The 20,697-nt window shown below is 38.0% G+C and overlaps 1 protein-coding gene across 1 annotated transcript; it reads left to right on the top strand.

The window, feature by feature from the left end:
• Positions 1–883: 883 nt before the first annotated feature.
• Positions 884–19,998, top strand: LOC129266192 (receptor-binding cancer antigen expressed on SiSo cells-like). The gene is made up of 5 exons (XM_064103800.1): positions 884–1,081; positions 6,986–7,233; positions 8,185–8,364; positions 14,051–14,158; positions 15,083–19,998. The coding sequence occupies exons 2-5, from the start codon at positions 7,033–7,035 to the stop codon at positions 15,290–15,292; spliced, it is 699 nt and encodes a 232-aa protein (XP_063959870.1). The 5' UTR covers positions 884–1,081; positions 6,986–7,032; the 3' UTR covers positions 15,293–19,998.
• Positions 19,999–20,697: the final 699 nt, after the last annotated feature.

The raw sequence follows: 20,697 nt of genomic DNA, 5'->3' as shown, positions 1-20,697 counted from the left end.
ACCAACTGAGATGCAGTTGCCTAATTGGTTTCAACTGGAAACCAATTGCCAACTGGTTCCATGCAGTTTCCCAATTGGTTTTAACTGGAACCAATTGGCAACTGGTTTCAATTGGAACCAGTTGTTCCAATTTTACTATTAAAACCAGTTGGCCAACTGGTTTCAATTGGTTTTGATCTAATTGGTTTCAACCGGATTTTAGTCCTGGGAACTGTTGTAACTTAGCTATTATGGCAAGTACCATGGAAACAGGGCTCGGCAACCAATCAAAATCAAGCTTTCCATATGCTAGTGGCCATAAAAGCAAAGTTACAATACAACAGTTGTAACTCGATTCCGGGGGGGGGGGCACTTACATTGACGAGTGGATACCAAATAAAACACGTAAAAATTTCTTTTTTCAAGGGCACTTTACGTACGTAGATAGATATAGATAAATAGATAGATAGATAGATAGATAGATAGAGATAGATTGATATAGATCGATAGATAGCTGGATAGATAGATAGATATATAGATAGATAGATAGATAGATAGATAGATAGATAGATAGATAGATAGATAGATAGATAGATAGATAGATAGATGGATGGATGGATGGATGGATGGATGGATGGATGGATGGATGGATGGATGGATGGATGGATAGATGGATAGATGGATAGATAGATAGATAGATAGATAGATAGATAGATAGATAGATATATAGATAGATAGATAGATAGATAGATAGATAGATAGATAGATAGATCGATAGATAGATAGATAGATAGATAGATAGATAGATAGATAGATAGATAGATAGATAGATAGATAGATAGATAGATAGATAGATAGATAGATAGATAGATAGATAGATAGATAGATAGATGAATATAAATAAGGACTTTCAGACAAATGTCAAGAGATGGCGGTATTTTTTATGAAGCAAAAAATGGATGCGCCCATGTTGCAGGGAAGTTAATGAAAAGTGATGATGTGTTCTTCTTTACGCCGGGAACTTTACAAAACTGCTCATTGTATTCAACTGTTACAGAAGTCATCAACTCATAGATCCACTCACTATAAGGCTAATAAATCGGTAAGTTGATATATTACTTATATAAAAAAAGAGTGGTTCCGAATTCCGTTCTCGTTTTTTTTTCTTGACTGCTGCTCCCTTCCTCAGTTCCTCATCATGGCGATGCGAGCGGCATCTCGTCAGCCAGCCTGCCGACGCTACCGGGTGCGCTGCGGGGAGGAGCAGACCTCCTGAGTTTGCAAGTTACGTTATTTTGTTGGTGTTGAGAGAGCGTGAAAAGGCTGCTGAACCGAGCTCCCACAATGAGCAGGGTTCAGGAGTATGATACCAATCGCGTTATTGATGACGACATATAGTGAGCTGCGGATCAACTTTTTAATTTTATTTATGGCCATCCCGTCATGCCCACTCACACAAGCATGCGAGGCTAACTTAGTTATATACCCAGTTGTTGTGTGTCCGGACAGGTTGTGTGTCCGGACGATCAATTTTAGAAAGTCATTTGGAAAAATTTGAAAGCGAAGTTTCATAAATTTTTAGTACAAAATGTTAGGAAATATTATAAAGAACAAAATAGAAGATGATTACAAGTAGTGATAGTATTGAATTCATATTTTTAGTGTAGGCCTAATCCAAAGACAAAAAAGAAGGCTTCAAAAATATTAAGTGTCCGGACACCAGAGATGCCAACCCTCCCGATTTCATCGGGAGGCTCCCGAAAATTCATCCCAACTCCCGCCCTTACGATTACCATCCTTATCCCGAAATTACAATTTTTTTTGCATTGATCAAATTGGATTGGAAGTACATGTATCGTCTGCTGACTTTAGCATGTAGTAACTCCATCACGTTTCGCTGCTACTAAATTCTGTGTGAAAGGCAGACAAATAAGGAGCAGCGAAAAGCTGGTGCATGTGATATGCCCAACGGGAATCCACTGTGCACCAGGCCGGTAGGCCTGGCTAGCTTCGCGAGGCGTGTGCGCTCGCGGCCGCTGGATTTGTCGAGTCGTGCGATGGAATATCGGTGTGTGATTTCGGCGTATTGATGGGTTGATATTGACACGAAATGGCGGAAAATCAACAAAAAAAGACCAAGAAATGGTCTCAGAAGTATAAGACTGAATACAGTCTCCAGTACCCGTGTATTCGGAAAGAGGAATCTACCATGCATTTTGCACAATTTGCAGCGTGGACATTAAAGTTGAGCACGGAGGTCGTGATGATATTCGGAAGCACATAGGGAGCAAACGGCATACGGACATTGCGAAGACGAGATCTTCGAGTTCGAGCTCCACTAGTACCCTGTTGACTTATTTCACCAAGCAAGGGACCAGCGAGGAGGAAGACGTTACCCGCGCTTTAATAATAATAAAGAGGATAATTCCTCATTATTATAGTTGAACAGGTACTTTTCTTCTATTGTCCCCTCATTTTTTTTACATGTAAAAATGCATATTTGATATTTTTATTTTTATGTAAAAAAAGTGGGAACAATGTTTTTTTAAAAACATGTGAAATGCTCCAAAATAAGGGTCAGATTGCACCAGAGAGCATCTAGAAACCCAGAGCTTCCAGGGCCCTAAGGTGGGCCCTCGACCCCGGCCGCAAGGGTCGAGCGCTCCGCGCTCGAGATGTGCGCTACGCGCACATAATTTGGTGTCGGTTGCAAATCCTCCCTAATTCTGATTTCCAAAAGTTGGCATCTCTGGGACACCCGACCCCCCATCCTACTAACCTCGCACAAAGCATGTCATTTCATAATGAATTTTGACGATTTCATTCATCACACGAATGTGAGAGAATGAAACACGCCAAAATCTTCACAATATACTAAATTTATTAATCTAAATCTTATTATTTAATTCAATTTTAAAAATGTGCTCGAAGTCTCGAACGTATTTATAAAAAGGGATTTTAAACGCTTACCTCCAAATCTCAGCCAAGACACTCCGTCCGATCCTTAATACTGCGGTGGAAGTTACGCAAACAACAATCGAAATGCGAATTTTTCCTATCTAACAGTCTAGATTCAAGTCGTCGGCGCATAATAGGAAATTGTACCAAAAAAAATCAACAGGTTGCATCTCACGTATAATCGCTGATGGCGCTACATCATAAAATAACGCTGAACAGCGAAAAAAATGCTGAGCGCCTAGAACGCAACCAGCAGTACAGCATATCTGACGTAAACGACGCAAACAAGCAAGTTTATTAAATAATATCGCGCGCCCTCTCTGCAGTGTGTTTAGAGAAAACCAGCGAATTAGCTCCATGCCTGCTTCGACATCAAGAAAAATCATTGATATAAAGACAAAGTACCAGAGAGGAAATGAAATTGGCTTCATATCGTTTGGTAAGTTTCATATCCAAAGCTTATCTCAATTTAAATAGATATCTATTTCTAATTTTTAGACAAGACGAATAAACTTATTGCAAGTGCCGTGCCAGTGGTCATCCTGTGCACGGCGGCGGTAATGTACCCGTGGGTGCGTCATGCCCACTCACACGTATTGCGAGGTTAGTATGTTATACGAATCTCGCACCACGTACGTGTTTACAGTATGGATTTTGGAATTGTCGGTTAACATCGCTTCATAACGCGAATAATGTTAGCCGAAACTCATTCCGCTACTCACCAGGGCTTTTTCTGGTGAAAAGCGTTCCATTTTCAATTTTACATATTTAATCATGGAAAAAGCATGCAAAAAAAGAGCAAAATCGCTTACCTCGCCCTGGAAAGTTGCTTCGCATGTCTCTTCGATGGAAATAAAAGGAAGGTCGTTGTTGGCGCTAATACAATTCACAACCTTAATTCAGCTTGTCGGTATTTTTTAAACTAGATTTTTTATTCATTGTTTGCGCAATTCCAATGATTGTTTGATAAAATAGAGACACCAATAAATGCGATAACTTAAAAATCGTACTTTTTTATTACTTTTGCTGACGATAATACGTTTTGGAAAATATTCAAAGCGATGACAAATTAAACAAAAAATATAGAAAATTCTAAGTACCTTGAACGAAGCCTCGCAAGTGCTACCGTTCGTTTGTCAATTAACGTTCCACCAAAGTCTTTACAGTAAAAAGATGGGACACTTTGCCGACTTCGCGTAACGCTTTGCATCGATTTACGTGTAAGATAGTTTTTGTGTCTAGTCTTTCCCTTGTAGTGTCTTTGATATGAAGATAAATCGCGCGCCCTCTTACGCTCATTAGACGAAAAATTTGAGAACTCGCAAGGTTGCTTTGTATTTTGTGGTCAACGAGAAGAAAAATTAATGCTTAAATGACGCTTTTTGAGGGATATTCATCATATTAGGAGGAATTGACTTCACATCGTTTGGTAAGTTTCGTAGGAGGATTACATTCTGTAAATCCTCTTATTAAATTTACGGCAGTTTGTTGAATTGTTGAATGCGCCGTGCCTCAATTTTCCTGTACACGGCGGCAGAGATGCACCCATGGGTGCGTCATGCCCGTCCTCACTCAAGCTCAAGCCAAGGCTCTACATTCATACATGCCGCCGTGCACGGGAATATCAAGACATGGCACATGCAACTCACTCTATGAGCTGATCCAAGCTTCACCTTAATACGATTGGCTACTCACTGGAAAGAGCCCCGATGAGCAACCTGCCGGTGAGTAGCGAGAAGGAGTTTCGGCAATTATTACTTCTGAGGGATGAGGTCTGTAATGAAGCGATGTTTGCCGACTTGATCTACATGTACATAGAAATCCAGGGCCAATCGCGGTTCGGGGTACGAGGTATTACTAATCTCGTAATAGTGTGAGTGTCCCATGCTTGGCTCTTGGGAAATGGTCACCGTCACCAAATCGAATTTTAAGTGTCAGTAACGTTAGTCGTTACCTCCTTTCACCGCAATATGTTAAGAACCTCGCTTCGTCGATTTTCAAAAGAATAGATGCGAAATGCTTTGTTAAGATGCGAAGCTCTTCACACGACTGGTTCCCTCTTTCCTAATGCGTTATTAATTGGGCTCAGATGCAGATTTCCATGGGCATGATGATGGGTGGACAAGTTTTCAGATGACGTCAACACTTCTGTGCGAGGGTTTAATTAGTCTAGTCAAATATGGAATTATAGATCTTATTTTATAATAAATGATATCCATCCTCCCCACATATTCCTGCTCTTCAAGTCCACTCTGCCACTTTCACTAATCGATTAACTAAAATAAGATGTACATGTATGGCCATGAATCATTTTTATGAACTTGTGAAAATGGGAACCAGCTATGGAAAATTCTCAAGAATTGTACATGCTGGTTCCCATTTTCACGTGTAGGTCTAGATAAAGACAGTTTACTTGAGATTTATTTTGTTACAATCATCACTAAAATACATTAGTAATCTGTCTTTATATCTACTATTCAAAATGGGATCCCGCTATGGAATATTCTCAAGAATCTTGCATGCTGGTTCAAATTTTCAGGAGATTTTTAGGAGTAGAAAAAGACAGATTAACTAGCGAGATTTATTTCATCAGAATCATCACTGACAAAATGATTTCATTTCAATCTGTCTTTATATCTACTCTGCAAATGGGAACCATCGTGTACAACTCTATGGAGAATTTTCCACGCTGGTTCCCATTTCAACTCTACTCTTTGAAATGGGAACCAGCGTGTTCAACTCTATCGAGAATTTTCCATGCTGGTTCCCATTTCAATGAGTAGAGAATACACGCGACAAAATCAATCTTTCTCATCTACATGTAAGCTCTTTGAAGGATTTAGAAGCAGCGCACCAGGTTGGGTGAAGCAGTGAGGAAGCTTGAAAAGGGAGCTAGGGCATGTCTTTTCGTGAAAAGTGTCCGGTGGTTCTGGTTCCCAAATTCACAGTAATGCCACTTTTTTTACGCAGAGTAATTCAAAAATCCAATGTCATAATCAAATATGAGAGCATGGATACTAACTTTAGTGTTAGAACAAGGTACACATAAGACATTATCACATGACGTTGGATTCTAAAGGTAAGCATTTTACGCGATAAGTCTCGACGTCGGTGGCGAAAGTAAAATCAGGGAGAAATTGCAGCAAAATCTCAGTGGGTGATTTCAAGTCCAGTGTTTGCCCTGGTGTTGGTGTTGGTGTTGAATTTTGGATTGCTTCCCTTAGCTCCAAAACTTATTCTAAGTTTGTAAAACTGATCAAGATCACATTATTGACATCTCAATAACTAGTGAGTGACTTTTCGGGACCATCTTTATTTTACATTTGGTGTTATAATCGTGTAAAAATTGACCTAACACCAACACCAAAAGGTCAACACCGTACTTGAAATCACCCATTGTAGACTTAGTTAAATGTAGATCTACAGAATACAAAGTCTTAACTTTCCTCAAAATTCTGAAAGAAAAAAATCATTGTTTATGAAAATGTTTTTAAAACCTCTATCTAAAAATAATACAAGAGTAACTGCGCCAGTGTGTGGCTGCTTAAGGGTTTTTTTTTCTACCCTGCAACTATTTTGCACAAACTATTTTAATCCATACTAGATTTGCATTTCATGTAAAAAGGACTGATAGTACTTCCCTTTGTTATCACGAAAATTGGCCGATGGCAATCGCGGTGGTCAAGATTAACCACGACTTCAGATCAGGATAGCATTCACCATTGTGTGGCAGCCCTGGCCCCTGCTTCCAGTGCGCGGCACAATGTACAATTCCTATGGCGCTCTCGCGAGCTCCGTGAGGCAGCTGCAATTTGCCTCTAAACGGCGCGTGAACGCTGAAAAGTGGGCAGTTCCATTGCAAAAGCATGTGAAAATAGCGAGCATACACGCAACGGCCGCACTTAGGGGAGTAGGTTATGATGATTTTAGGGGGAAAAAGCACCTGTTGTCCCTGGGTTTTTTTAATGCTACTTGTACACAGTGAAGAAGTAACATGAAATATTCCAGTATATAAAATCCTAACCATCATGTTTTCTCACTGCCTCAGATATTTTGAAACAAAGGGATACCGTCAACTCATCAATCGTAATCACCATGAAGCTATCGCCATGGGTACTGTGTTCTTGCCTCGCATCTCTCTTCTCCTTCATCAAGAGGACCGTCTTCCGGTTCCGGAGGAGACGGTCCAGCGATCCCGGTCTACCTACCACCAAACCATCAGGGACCCTGGGTCCTTCCATCAATGGGTCTGGTGCTCAGAATTACAGCAATACTTCACAAATAAATAACTCAGGCGTAAGTTAAGTTAAATACTTATGATATTAAGAGCTTGGTTTCATATGACATTTGTGCAAGCATCTTTAGAAAAAGTAAAAAGCTAGTTGGTCAAGCGCTGATCATGAATGACAGGGTCCCTTTTCGGGGCAATGTAATTTTCTCACATTCTATTTCTGTGATTAAAAGCAATATTAGAAAGTTCAAAAGAGCCAGAAGCAATGAAAGCTAACATTATAACTCCTGCATGCCATAAATAAAGTTAGTCCACACATGATACAGGGGTGTGAGAGTTCAGATTTTTATCTGATTTCAGATTTTTTTTGTTTTGATTTTCAGCTTAATTTCAGATTTTTTTTGGCCTTCCTCTACAAAAAGTATGGGAGCTCTTTCTATTTCAGACTTTTTCAACACTCTTCAGCTGATAGTTGAATGAACTTTTATGCATGTATTATTATGTATTCCATATTGCAAATTTGAGTGGCCCTTCTGTTAATGCCTCTTTCAAGGTGATTTACCAATCTTTACATACACCATAAAACCGATGTGATCCAGCTATATGAAATAACGCATGGCCTAGATGAATTGGGCCCAGCCCATTCCGTTGATCATCCAACTGATAGAAAAACCCACGAGTGCTACATGATCACTAAAAAACAAGTACCTATAATTCAAAGCCACGACTTGGCACCATTTCTAAGAAATATATTGATGAACTGAACAATTTGACATCTGCTCGATGTAAAGTGGTGGAGAACATATTACTTAAAGGGCAAGTCCACCTAAACAAAATTTTGGTTTGCATAAAAGCACAATCAAACAAGCTTTATCAGATATCAAATTATATTGAAAGTTTTGTCATTTTTAAGTTTTGCTTAGTTTCCCAAAACATTTACAGTTATGTTGCCACCCACTCATAATTTCTTTTCTATTTTATCTTTTTAAATCAAATATTTTTATTCTTTTCACTAGGTTGATCTTGATTGGGATGACTGGGGGGATGGCTCAACTATGAGCATCAAGATTGACCCTACCACGCCCACGGTCGCTCCTAGTAACCAAACGGCGCCCTCGCTCGGAAATCCAGACGATGAAGAGGAAGAACAGCAAGTAGACTATTTTGCAGATATGACACCAAGTTATAAAAAACCTGTGAGTTGTTATTCAGGGGTTTTATTGGATTAATTATATGATGATGACACAACTTTGAAACAAATAATAATAGTAGCTGGATTTATAAAGCGCTTTTTGCCTGAGGATACAAAGCGCTGCTATTATTACCCTGGCTTTAGCTGGAGCTACCATCACCGGCGCTCAGTGCATGCAAGGAATTACTCCTGCCGGGTACCCATTCACCTCACCTGGGTCGAGTGCAGCACAGTGTGGATAAATTTCTTGCTGAAGGAAAACACGCCATGGCTAGGATTCGAACCCACGACCCTCTGTTTCAAAGGCGAGAGTCAGAACCACTAGACCACGACGCACCCACCCGAATGAATGTTAAGAGATTGAATGTATCCCAGCAATGTGTAAATCTGGGCGAATTGTGTATGAGATACATAAAAGTAACTTCCTCTGTAGCAGGCAAAGAATTTTTTTCGGGGGCTACTTTGCACAATCTACTTCCTAAATCTGCTCTATTGGATACACTTTTTATGCCCCCGTAGACGAAGTCTGGAGGGGGCATTGTCCCTGTCCGTTTGTCCGTCCCCCCACTTGGTTTCCGCGCGATAACTCGAAAAATATTGAATGGATTAAAAATTTGGTGTGTAGGTAGATGACACCAAAATACAGGCTAAGTTCGAATTTGGAGTCCGCAGGGCAAAGGTCACTGCTCATTAAATATGCGAGTTGGTTTCCGCACAATAACTCGAAAAATATTGTATGGATTTAAATTTTTTTTTGATGTGTAGGTAGATGACACCAAAATACAGACTAAGTTGGAATTCAGAGTCTGCAGGTCAAAGGTCCCAGCTCATCAAATATGCGAGTTGGTTTCCGCATGATAACTTATGAAATATTTAATGGATTTAAACAATTTTTGGTGTGTAGGTAGATGACACCAAAATACAGGCTAAGTTCGGATTCGGAGTCGCAGGTCAAAGTTCACAGCTCATGTATGCGAGTTGGTTCAAAGGTCTAAATTTGTTTATTATATATATATATACAAGTATCCATATTGGTTTCTGCACGATATTAAGTTCAATCATATTGAATGAATTTCTGATCGCGTCAAGCGGGGGCATCTGTGTCCTTTGGACACGTCAAATTTCTATTTTTAGTTTAACATTGCAGTGAATGTGGACTGTACAGGGCCCTATTTTTAATTCCCCAAGATCATGTAAACATTTGGTTTGTGAAATCGACCCAAGCCCCCATGTAATGTTAGTATCATCAAATTAAAATATGATAAAGCTTTTATTTCAATACTTGGGCTTCTTCATTATCAACCCGTTGCATGCTGATGTTGCAATTTCGCACATTGGTACAATTACTTTAACAATTGTAATAATTAGTTTTCTCCTCTACATACATATTAGAGAAGCTTATAGATTGCAATAGTCATTGGATAACATCTATATGATAATCATCAGTATAATTGGTGCAATGTAGAAATTTTCAATCAAAGAAAATAACATGGAAATAATTGTCATTATTATCTCCCCAAAATTAATTCAGCGTGCAAAGAGTTGATTTTTAATTTTACATTTTTCTTTCTTTCTTTTTCTTGCCAAATCTTATCTCAGCATATGGCCTCAGTAACATAATATGATATTGTAATTCACTTGAGATATACATTTATGCCAAATCTATGAAAACCTATATTGTATACAGTCAAACCTGTATATATACATCAGGGTGCGACATAAGCACTTGCCCTATTGCCCAGGGCAAGTAAAAAATAGAGTCGGGCAAGTGTTTTGAAGCAAAGACAAAAACTGCTTGCCCGAATCGGGCAAGCAAAATTCTCCTATGGAAATTATATTTTAGAAAGATTCCCCATTCCCCATTCCCCATTCACCATCAAAATATAGAAAAGAAAAAGAGACAAAAAAAAGCAGTATCATTAATTTCTTCTTTCGAATTGCAAAATTTGCGCCATTTTTTGCAAAAAACACACAGCTCAGAGACGTACACACACACACACAGAATCAATGGCAGTCTAGCATAGCCTAGCTAGCTAGCGCCTAGTCCACGCAGCCGATGCATGTAGTTAAGTTTCTATGGAGTACGGTGCTGCACGAACGAAGTTTGCTCTGGAAGAAAATCTCCCACAGAACTGTCAAAATTCACAATTCTTACCAATGAAAATTCTTGTAGTGTCCATATTTCCTAAAAATTGGGGGTAGCTCTTTCATTTGTAAGCAGTAAAAGGAGAAAGTTTCACTTCTGTCATGCTTCAAAAAGATCGGGTTTCGAATGATCGTCTGTATCGCACACACTGAAATACATTGTTCGACAGTCTCACATATGCATTTGTGTGTATCTTGATAAACATGGTTTCTTTCGTAACTATTTTTTTTAGCCAAGGAAATTGATAAATTTTTTTCTTTATTTATGACTGGATAGTTTGAGCTTTCTTCCTCTCTATTTTCTTTCTTTCTGCCTATCTTTCCTTCTTTTGAATCTCTCTTTATTTCTTTAAACTTCCTTCCTTTTGTTCATTTTTTTCTGTTACTAAAAACTATAGCTGTCTTTCTTTTTGCCATTCTTTTCTTTCTATCTTTTTATCTTTTCTCCTTCCATCCAACCTTTGTTTACCTATTTCTTTAATCCTTCCTTCTTTTTCCCCTTCCTTTCATTCTTTCTTACTGTCTTCCTTCCGTCCATCCATTCTTTACCTTTTCTTCCTGTCTTTTTTTCTTCCTTACTTTCTTAATCCCTTTCATACTTTCTTTATTTCTTTCCTTCATTCCTTCCTTTCTTTTTGTCTTTCATTCTTTCTTTCTCCTTCCTTTCTTTCCTTCTTTCTGTTTTTCTTATTTCTGTCTTTCTGTCTTTCGTTCTTTTGATCTTTCTTTTTTCCATCCATCCTTTCTTTTCTTCCTTATTTTTTCTTTCTGCCTTCCTTCATCTCTTTCCTTCATTCCTTCCTTCCTTTATTTCTTTCTGTCTATCGTTCTATCTTTTTTCCTTCCTTCCATCTATCCTTATACCTTTTCTTTCTTCCTATCTTCCTTCTTTCCTTTCTCTCATTTTCTTTCTTTTCCTTCCATTTCCTTCCATCAATCCTTTACCTTTTCTTTTTCTCCTTTCTTTCTTTTTCTTTTTTTATTCGTTCCTTTCTTTCCTTCCTTTCTCTTCCCCTCAGTTTTTTTTCTATTTTTTTTCTTTCCTTCCTTCTTTCTTTCTTTCTTTCTTCCTTTCTTTCTTTCCTTCTTTCTTTCTGATTTTTTTTGTCTTTTGTTCTTTTGATCTTTCTTTTCTTCCTTTTTTTTTCTTTCTGCCTTCCTTCATCTCTTTCCTTCATTTCTTCCTTCATTTCTTTCTGTCTTTCGTTGTATCTATCTTTTCTTTTTTTCTTTTTTTTCCCTTCCTTCCATCTATCCTTATACCTTTTCTTTCTTCCTTTCTTCCTTTCTCTCGTTTTCTTTCTTTCCCTTTTCCTTCCTTTCTGTTTACCCTTTTTCTTTTCTTTTTTCCTTTTATTCATTCCTTCGTTTCTCTTCCTCTCCTTTTTTTTTCCATCCTCCTTTCCCTTCTTTCTTCCTTCCTTTCTTTCCATCTTTCTCTTCCCCGCAGCCATTCTCTCTCTCTCTCTTTCCCTTATTTCTTTTTTTTCTTTCTTCCTTTATTTCTTCGTCCTTTCTGTCTTTCTTCTTACTTTTTTTTTCTTTCATTCTCTCCCCCTCTCTTATTTTTTTTTCTCTGGTTATTTTCAGTGATTTCCCCTTTTTTTATTGTGTGTCCTAGTCCCCTCCAAAATATATGGAAAATATATGAGATTAGGAAATTAATTAAAGAGCATATTTACCATATATTTTGTCATGATCAAGATAAAAATCATTAAAAAAAAAGAAATACAACTACAAGGTACATCAGTAGTCATGTTGAAAAATGTATTTTTAAAGCCGTCAATGGTATGGTATGTAAAACTATAAGGCTATAACTTGTTTTGAAGCAATAAAACTTTGTTTTGAAGGATTTTTTCGGGCAAGTGAAATTTATATTCGGGCAAGTATTTTCCAACTATTTGAAAATTTACTTGCCCGACTGGGCAAGTGCTTCAAAAAAGTTATGTAGCACCCTGTACATGTAGTGGCCACCAAAGGGAAACGACACAAGTGGCCACTATAGACAGGCTGGTGGCTTTCTTGAATTTGCCATGTATTGTAGATATAAGCCAGTTCGTAGTTCCTTTCTGCGCATGATCAGAGGAAGGTCATTTGTACTAAAAAGACATGGTGGTTTAAAATCTAATGAGATAAGCACCAACTTTGATGTCTTGATTATTCATGTATTCTTTTGAATTGTGGTTTTCATTTACATCCACAAAAAACAACAATGCGTCCACGAACATGACGAACGACTGGTATTTCACAGTTTGCCAAGTACATTGTGCAACATGCTATGATATGCATTCAAAGTAGGAATGCAACAAATACCTTCATAAAATGTTCATTGGTGTGCTATTCTAGTCACCTGGTCTATTCAATTTCTTCATCCTGCTATGTAAGGCAAGCTTACGTAATATCTTGCTTTGAAATCTGCCTATCAGAATGAAAGAAATGAAAGGTCATTTGACCAAAATTGTCCATGAGTAACTACGAACTGGTCTATTGTGCAATACACTGAACATAGAGTACGGTATGTGTTTTTAATGACTTAATTTGTTTTATATAATATTGCATACCTGGATCTATTCCAATCCCCCAAATACTTCTGTTTGATTGTATAATCATTATTTTAAGAGTAAGATTTGTGTTTAGATGCAGCTGCAAGAGCAAGGATTAGCAAATTCAATCACTGTCAGAGTCAAAAGTTTGAGTGTAGCTGATTTTTAGTGGCCACTATAGAGGATGGTATATTGACCGAGGGACGCAAAATGAGTGGCCACTGTTCACATTAGGCAGGTGGCCACTATAGACAGGGTCTACAAAACATGAATTTCCTGCGGGGAATTTGAAGTGACAACTATAAGCAGGTGGCCACTATAGACAGGTGGCCACTAAGACAGGTTTGACTGTACTAGTATTCAACTACAAGCATAATAATGTACTATATTATTTATTATGGGGGCTTCGTTGTCTAGAAGTACGACCTGTCTTTCAATGAAGAGAAGAGGGACGTGGGTCGAATCCCAGCTATGGCTTGTTTCCCTTCAGCTAGAAATTTACCCATATTGTGCTGCACTCAACCCAGGTGAGGTGAAAGAAAACATCTACCTGGTAGGATTTATTGCTTGAATGCTTGAGCACCTATATGGCGGCCCAGCTACAGCTGGGCTGGGGTAATACCAAGTATTAAGCGCAGTAGAGTATATGCATTCATGAATAGTATAAAATGGACCATATTATTTTAGTTTACACGGGATGTGTGGTCCAGTGGTTAGAGCAATGGACTCATAATCGCAAGGTTGTGAGTTCGAATCCCTACTCTGCCATTGTCTCCACTTTGATAAAAAAGGCCCGAGAGTAATTTCTGTCGTCTATAAGGTCAGCCACTATGACTGATTAACCTAGACGTAAAATGTTTCCTAGGTAATTGGTTATATACCAGGTTGGCGTTTACCAGCAGAGCGCTGTCCTGCTGAGTTACTACGGGAGTTACCAGAAACAGAAAAAGTTATTCATAGCAGGTTTTTTTTCAATTTCTTTTTGTTTTCTTCTCCTATCAGGCCACGATACGAAAGAAGACACCTCAGATGATACCAGGTCCGTCTTCATTAACTCAAGGATTATCAAATAGACTTTCTTTAGGAATGGATGAAACAGCTCTACTAACGGTATGGTTGATATGCATGGAGGGACAAGCCATTTTAAAAAGAGACAATGCTTTAAATGCATTTATATCCTTCATTAACTCAAGGATTATCAAATAGGGACATCGATTTTCAGTTTCAAAAACGGTCTTTTACGTTACCAACAACCTGTAATTCTGTATCTAACTTGATCCAAAGTGGAAATTCTGTTCTGTCATAGAAATTTTACATAGCAGAAATATGAATTCTGTTTTGCAAGGTGATTCAATGAACTTTCACTTGAAAGTAAAGAACCGAAATGTTTGATTTTCGAAATTCAAAGATCTATTTTTTGCTGAGATGAATGGCCCTGCGCATTCAGGCCATTCATGAACTTTGCAAATAGCATCCTAACTTACCCCAGTGCATAAGATTTATACTGCAAACACCAAGGGTAGTAGTAATTCCCAAGATAACAGTGATTCACTTCATTTTCTGTCTCCCTTACCAGCTCATAATATTCAACCTAACTGTGGTACATACATGTATGTTACTAGTATGATCTGTAATGTTCATACACTGTACAGTATGTTTGTAATTATTTGGGAACCCATTAGAGAAAAGTAATTACTGATGAACCCCGATAATAGATTATAAATAAATTGTCTCACGGCTGGCAGAAGGGCATTAGCTCGGAGGCTGGTAGAAGGGCGTTAGCTCGAATTTTGGGGGGTTTTCAGTGCTGTATAGTAGAGTTTTGATGGCCCTTTCATTTGGTATAACTGTAATTGCCTACAATGACGTAATGACGTAATCGCTTGTTGTAAAAGGGCACAAGCCGTCGCTGTCAGACGTTAAAACTACATTCCAGGGCTCACATGCTTTAATGCCCTTCTGCCAGCCGAGCGACAAAATGTATAAATGAATTAATGATAGATGAATAAATACCTCTATTTTTTGTTTGTTTAGGATGAGCTAGGCACATGGACAGAAAACGACAACGGGTGGGAGGAGGAGGCTGGAGACGACTTGGCTTGGGAGGCGGAGCAAGTAATTAGGGAGAAGAAACTAGCGGAGCGGGAGAGACGTGCTGCCGAGCAACGCCGGAAGAAGATGGAGAAAGAAGTGCAGAGGAATACAAAGAAGGACATGAGCAAATTGGCGACAAAATTAAAATGAAGGCTAGATAAGGATCGTGATGTGATGGTACAGCTGCGTACAGAACCTCGGGAATCCTGTGAGTAGTCGATAAGAAGTTGACGATTACGGAGTCGCAGAGAAAGACAAAAGCAAATTGGCAACAAAGTTTGTTAAAATGGAAACCAGATAAGGATCATTGATTATGGTCGTTGAACCATTCACCGCTAAATCCTGATGGCTCCTGTGTGAATTTGATAGGAACCCAATGACCTTTGAGTGGCAAAGAGAGACTTTTTATGGCATATTGGTTAGAAAGTTAAAGCAGCCTGCCATTGACAAATCAGGGGGAAAATGAATCAATACGAAATTTGCAAAAGGCCAATTGACTTGCATAATATAATCCGTCCGTCATGAGAGCCCGTCAGTGTAATGCGATAAAAGTTCGGACAGCACAAATTTGACCGAACCCATGATCGTTATTTACTTCGGGTTGTCGCAGTTCTAGTTTCCAACAATCCCAATTCCTAGACTCTCAGCAGGTCTCTTGGTTGCTAAACCAAAATAAATATCCTCTGTGAAGTTACATGTTTCAAAGTGCAAACGCACAGTTTACTTCTGGTTGGTTAGTCGACTACCTATTGCTCTCCTAGATTAGACCTCCCAGACATGCCGGCGTCTATTACATAACACCCCCAGGCATGCAGCCGAGTGAAAGACTTTAATCCCTTCTCTGTTCTGAGATTGGCCTTGATTTCCCCATGATTTGTCAATGGAAGGTCGCTCTAAAGTGGAGGCCGGATAAAGGATCATTGATTATAGATGTTTAACCATTTGCATCTAAAACCTTGTGGTTCCTGTGTAAGTTCAATTGGAACCTGAAGATCATTGATGGCGGAAAAGAAGATTTGGGCAAAATGGCAACAAAATTGAAATGTGGACTAGATAAGAATCATGTGACTGCAATTACGTAATTAACCCTTTGCCCCCCCCCCCCCCCCTCCTGATGAATCCTGTATGAACTTATCAAGTCTAGAAAACCTGTGGATTTTGGCTCCGGAACCTGGGACATCCTTAAATGAAATCTATGCAGTACGGAGCCCAGTAGTGTATGGGATATAAAATGAAGAAAGCTTTATATTTTGCCATGATATGATGTGTGAAGGTTAGGTGTAATTTTTTAATAGGCATATTATTTCAAGTCATCGCAGCAAATAATGATGTAATAAGAAAGTCTTTAACGTTAAGGTCAGTTTAATCTTATTGTCTTTGATCTATATCTGCCTGTAATGTAACCTTAACTTTGTCAAATCGTAAAATCTTAGCTGAAGAAGCACTTGTCTAAAGACTGCCGACATAGATAAGCACTTGTGGGGACTTGTGTTATGGGCTATTCCACGGTTACTCACGTTACATTTGGAGACACCTTGACTCATACTTGGAGCTGTAACTCCATTATTATTGATAGGAACTAAACATCTCTTTATCACAACAAAGTACGCAGTATGACTCTCCTTTGTATAAAAACAAAACTTGGGAAATTTTATTATGCTCCTGGCAAATCTTTGAAATGTGTCGGTTACTCATGTTACATGATTTGGACATGCATGAAATGAAAAGTCAACATAAGTGAAAAGTGTCCTCATACAAGGCTTTTATGAAAGTTGATTATTTCCATTTCAAAGAAGTATATTAGGGAGACAAACTTTGTATATAATTCAAAAATAAAGAACACATGGTTTTTACTAGGGGTGCAGATAAAGTGGTTACTCACGTTACGGTTCAGATGGGCTATATGTACAAAGACACATTGAGCTCATGTCCACCAACCTATGGAATTGCCCTTATTAATTATTATTGCTTAGAATTAAAATGACCTGTTACCCAACCAGCAGGAAAGCCATGCTAATTTAGCTCATTTCTCTCTCACCACTTATGTATTTACAATGTATTGTTATTGTTATGCTTGTTTTGATTTTTCTTTATCCAAATCAACTTGTTGGAATTAACTTGGGTAATAAGAGAAATGCAAACCATCTATCTTGTATTCAGACCAATGCCCTTCAATGGCTGTAGAGATTTGCTATGCCCTGTCCTCAAAAGCGACCTAGCCCTATTGCCCCCCCCCCCATTTATTATAGGAAATAAACACATTTCATAGACTATCAAGACCTATTTTGTAAATATCATTGCACGGCTGGCAGAAGGGCGAAAATTTCTCGCCAAGCAGAAGGGCGCACACACTAAATCCCATCTAAGCTATAAAATATCAAACTTCTTTCAGACCAAACTTTAATGAATGAATAAAGGGATGAAATGGAACATGCATTGTAAATTTGGTCTGAAAGAAGTTGATATTTCATAGGTTAGATGGGATTTAGTGCGTGCTCCCATCTGCTTGGCGAGAAATTTGCGCCCTTCTGCCAGCCGCGCGACTATAAATCAATGTGAAATCCTTGGTTATCATGGAACAGAACATTAACTGTGGAAACTGTCCATGTATTGCAATCCGTCTTTGACTTTAAAAGTTCAGTTTGGTATCACTTTTGTAATCAATGACGAGTTTTATTACTTTCTGTCAGAAAACACTGAAATCATGGCATTTCTGATTGGCTGAAAGCATACTGAAACAGTATTTTTTTAAACTGGATTACATGTGATGGTGATTACATACATTGTAGGCCAATATACATGTATTTGAAATAATCCATGTCTACTTAAGTATCTGCTGAAATTGATTGGTTCATTGACTGGTCTAGGGACAGTGTGATTTTCCGTTTCAAACAATTTTCTTATCCGTTTCTAAAAACTTGTAATTCTGTTTCAAACTTGATCTAAAATGGAAATCCTGTAATCTGTATTGTCATTGAAATTGTAAAGAGCAAAATTATTTATTGCGTTTTGCAATGGTAAATTCAATGAATTTTCACATGAATGTACAGTTATAGAGCCAAAACATATTTTTCTTTTTGATTTACAAGCAGAGGAATATCACTGTCCCTACTGGGGCCCGTTCCATAAAAAGTTGCAACTGTTATAATTTGCCATTATGGCAACTACCATGGTAAGCTTGATTTTGATTGGCTGCTGAGCCCTGTTGCCATGGTAGTTGCCATAATGGCAAAGTTACAACAGTTGCAACTCTTTATGAAACGGGCCCCTGGTCTTTGTTTTGAAAATTTGAATGATGGAAGAGTTGCAATCTCCAAGCTGGTGATTCTTATATTCAGGCAAATATTGATTTATTTTCGGGGACTACTTTTCACAATTGATCGCCTCAATGTGCACCATAAATAAGCTTTAACAGTGCAGTGCATGGGGAATTTGGGGGCTCTTATTTTCCAGGACTTTTTTTTTTCCAGTGTAATTTTTTTTCCCCTACTACTATTCATTAATGGTGTATGAATTAAAATAATACTTAAAAGAGCACCCTCCCCCTTCATCTTCTACATTGATTCAAACTGTTTACTTGGTTGCTTGGGTTACTATAATTTGCTGATATATTACAATACTCCCCCCCCCCAAAAAAAAAAAAAAAGTTTCAAGAACTCAGATTTTTTTTTTGGGGGGGTGGATGGGGGGAACTAACAAATACAATACCTTGCTTTTGAGTCTATGACATTTGCATCGAGGATATATATAAACCTAATAATTTATTATCTCAATGGTCAAGGTCAAACATGTGCTAGTCAAGCTTGTTCCCCCCCCCCCCTATGTCGAATTAGTGAAATTTGTATTGTATGCTTATATTGTCCTGCCTGTATTCCAAAACATTTTTTCCATTTGTGCTTGTCATTTTGTTTCTACTTCTGACATAAAGGCTTTCCCTATGTCTGTGAGTTTGCTATGAATAATTTCGTCATTTTAATGATTTGTGGGTTCAGGTATATTGCTGATATCTGTCTGATTATACCCTGCAGGGATGTTTCACCAACACTAAAAATGATTTTGAGAATTTGAGATACATCAATTGGTTGTAATTCGTAATTTGTAATTGATTTTAGTGGCTAGTGAATCACCTCTATATGCATGACCTATTATTACTATTGACTTTGTTACTAGCAGTTATCAAATTCAGCATTTGGAAAAAAGGAATGTTTAGATTGATTTTTAAATTCTCGTTGGTATTTTTTGCCTTTAATTAGTCTGCAACCTATCACTTTTGTTTTTAAATTGAGAGTATTTTTATTTCTGTCTCTTTTAACTTTTTTTATTCTTTTAAATTTCGTTCTACAATTTATGTATTTGATTACTTTTACTTGCTTTGAATATCTACATTATAAGTGCAATTTATCCTAGAATTTGAGAGCAGTGCAGTTGGTCACTTACTGAGTGCAAGGAAGGGGGCATGGGCTCCTGGCCCCACATACCACTTTTTGTGTGATGGGTGTAAAAAAAAGGTAACAGATGAAAACTACAAGTATAATTGACAATTAATTGGAAGAGGCATGATTTCAGCATATGCCCCTACCCTTGCTTTCCTTAGATACGCCACCGAAGCAATGAAAATGTGAATTCATTTTAAAAAAATATATTTTTTTAGTGTTTGCTGCCATACATTTATACCCTATGAAGGGGTGCTACTGCTCACACAGTATTTTGTTCATATATTTTATAGTATTTCACAGACTTAGCAAGATGGATACAAACAAATAACTCAATCAGGTGCAAGACTCATGGCTATAATCTGCCCCATAACTGTCAAGTTCAAGTAATTAATAATTAAATATTTTATATGTTAACATTAATTTTAATCTGTGATTTTGCTTGTTTCATTAGTAGATACAGTGTTTAGTTCATTGAGTGGCCGTATTGTGTATAATATACAGACATACGTGTGAGTGCAATGGGGATTCTACCCTGGGGAGCAAAAGAACAAGAGAATGGTGGAAATTTGGAAGAAATCGACAAAAAATGAGAAAGTAATGGATTTTGAAAAATTAGATCACTAGGTCTATGTACCTTTTCACTTAGAATGCTGCTCAAAATACATGTATAACATACTGTATATTGCGTGTGTGAATCCTCAGAACTTCTCTGAAGGGTACCCTGGGCAAACCTTTTTGAGATTCTTTTTTTCTTCATAATTATTGTACTGGAGCAAATGGAAGACTTGTAGAAACATGTTATCAGTATCACCACATGTATTTACCTTTAGAGATTTCAAATAAGGCACATGATGTATCATGTAATTCGGAGGGATCCATTTTAAGGTGGTCAATTTGAAGTCTGTATAGTAATAAGGTACATGCATAGTGATAAAAACTTTTTATTACAGTTGGGTATAGTGATGCAAGCTTTTAAAAACTTGACCCCCCCCCCCCGGCCCTCCCCTTCACCGCAAGTATGATATCGAAATGATGCAATGTTATCGACAAAACCAGGAAGGAAAAAAACAGAATACAGAATGCCCCAGTGAATAACCATTAATTTACGAGGATCACAAG

Source organism: Lytechinus pictus, chromosome 8 (genome assembly GCF_037042905.1).
Source record: "Lytechinus pictus isolate F3 Inbred chromosome 8, Lp3.0, whole genome shotgun sequence".
Classification (NCBI taxonomy): domain Eukaryota; kingdom Metazoa; phylum Echinodermata; class Echinoidea; order Temnopleuroida; family Toxopneustidae; genus Lytechinus; species Lytechinus pictus.
The sequence above is the reverse complement of the archived record's forward strand: the minus strand, read 5'-3'. Positions and strand labels throughout refer to the sequence as shown.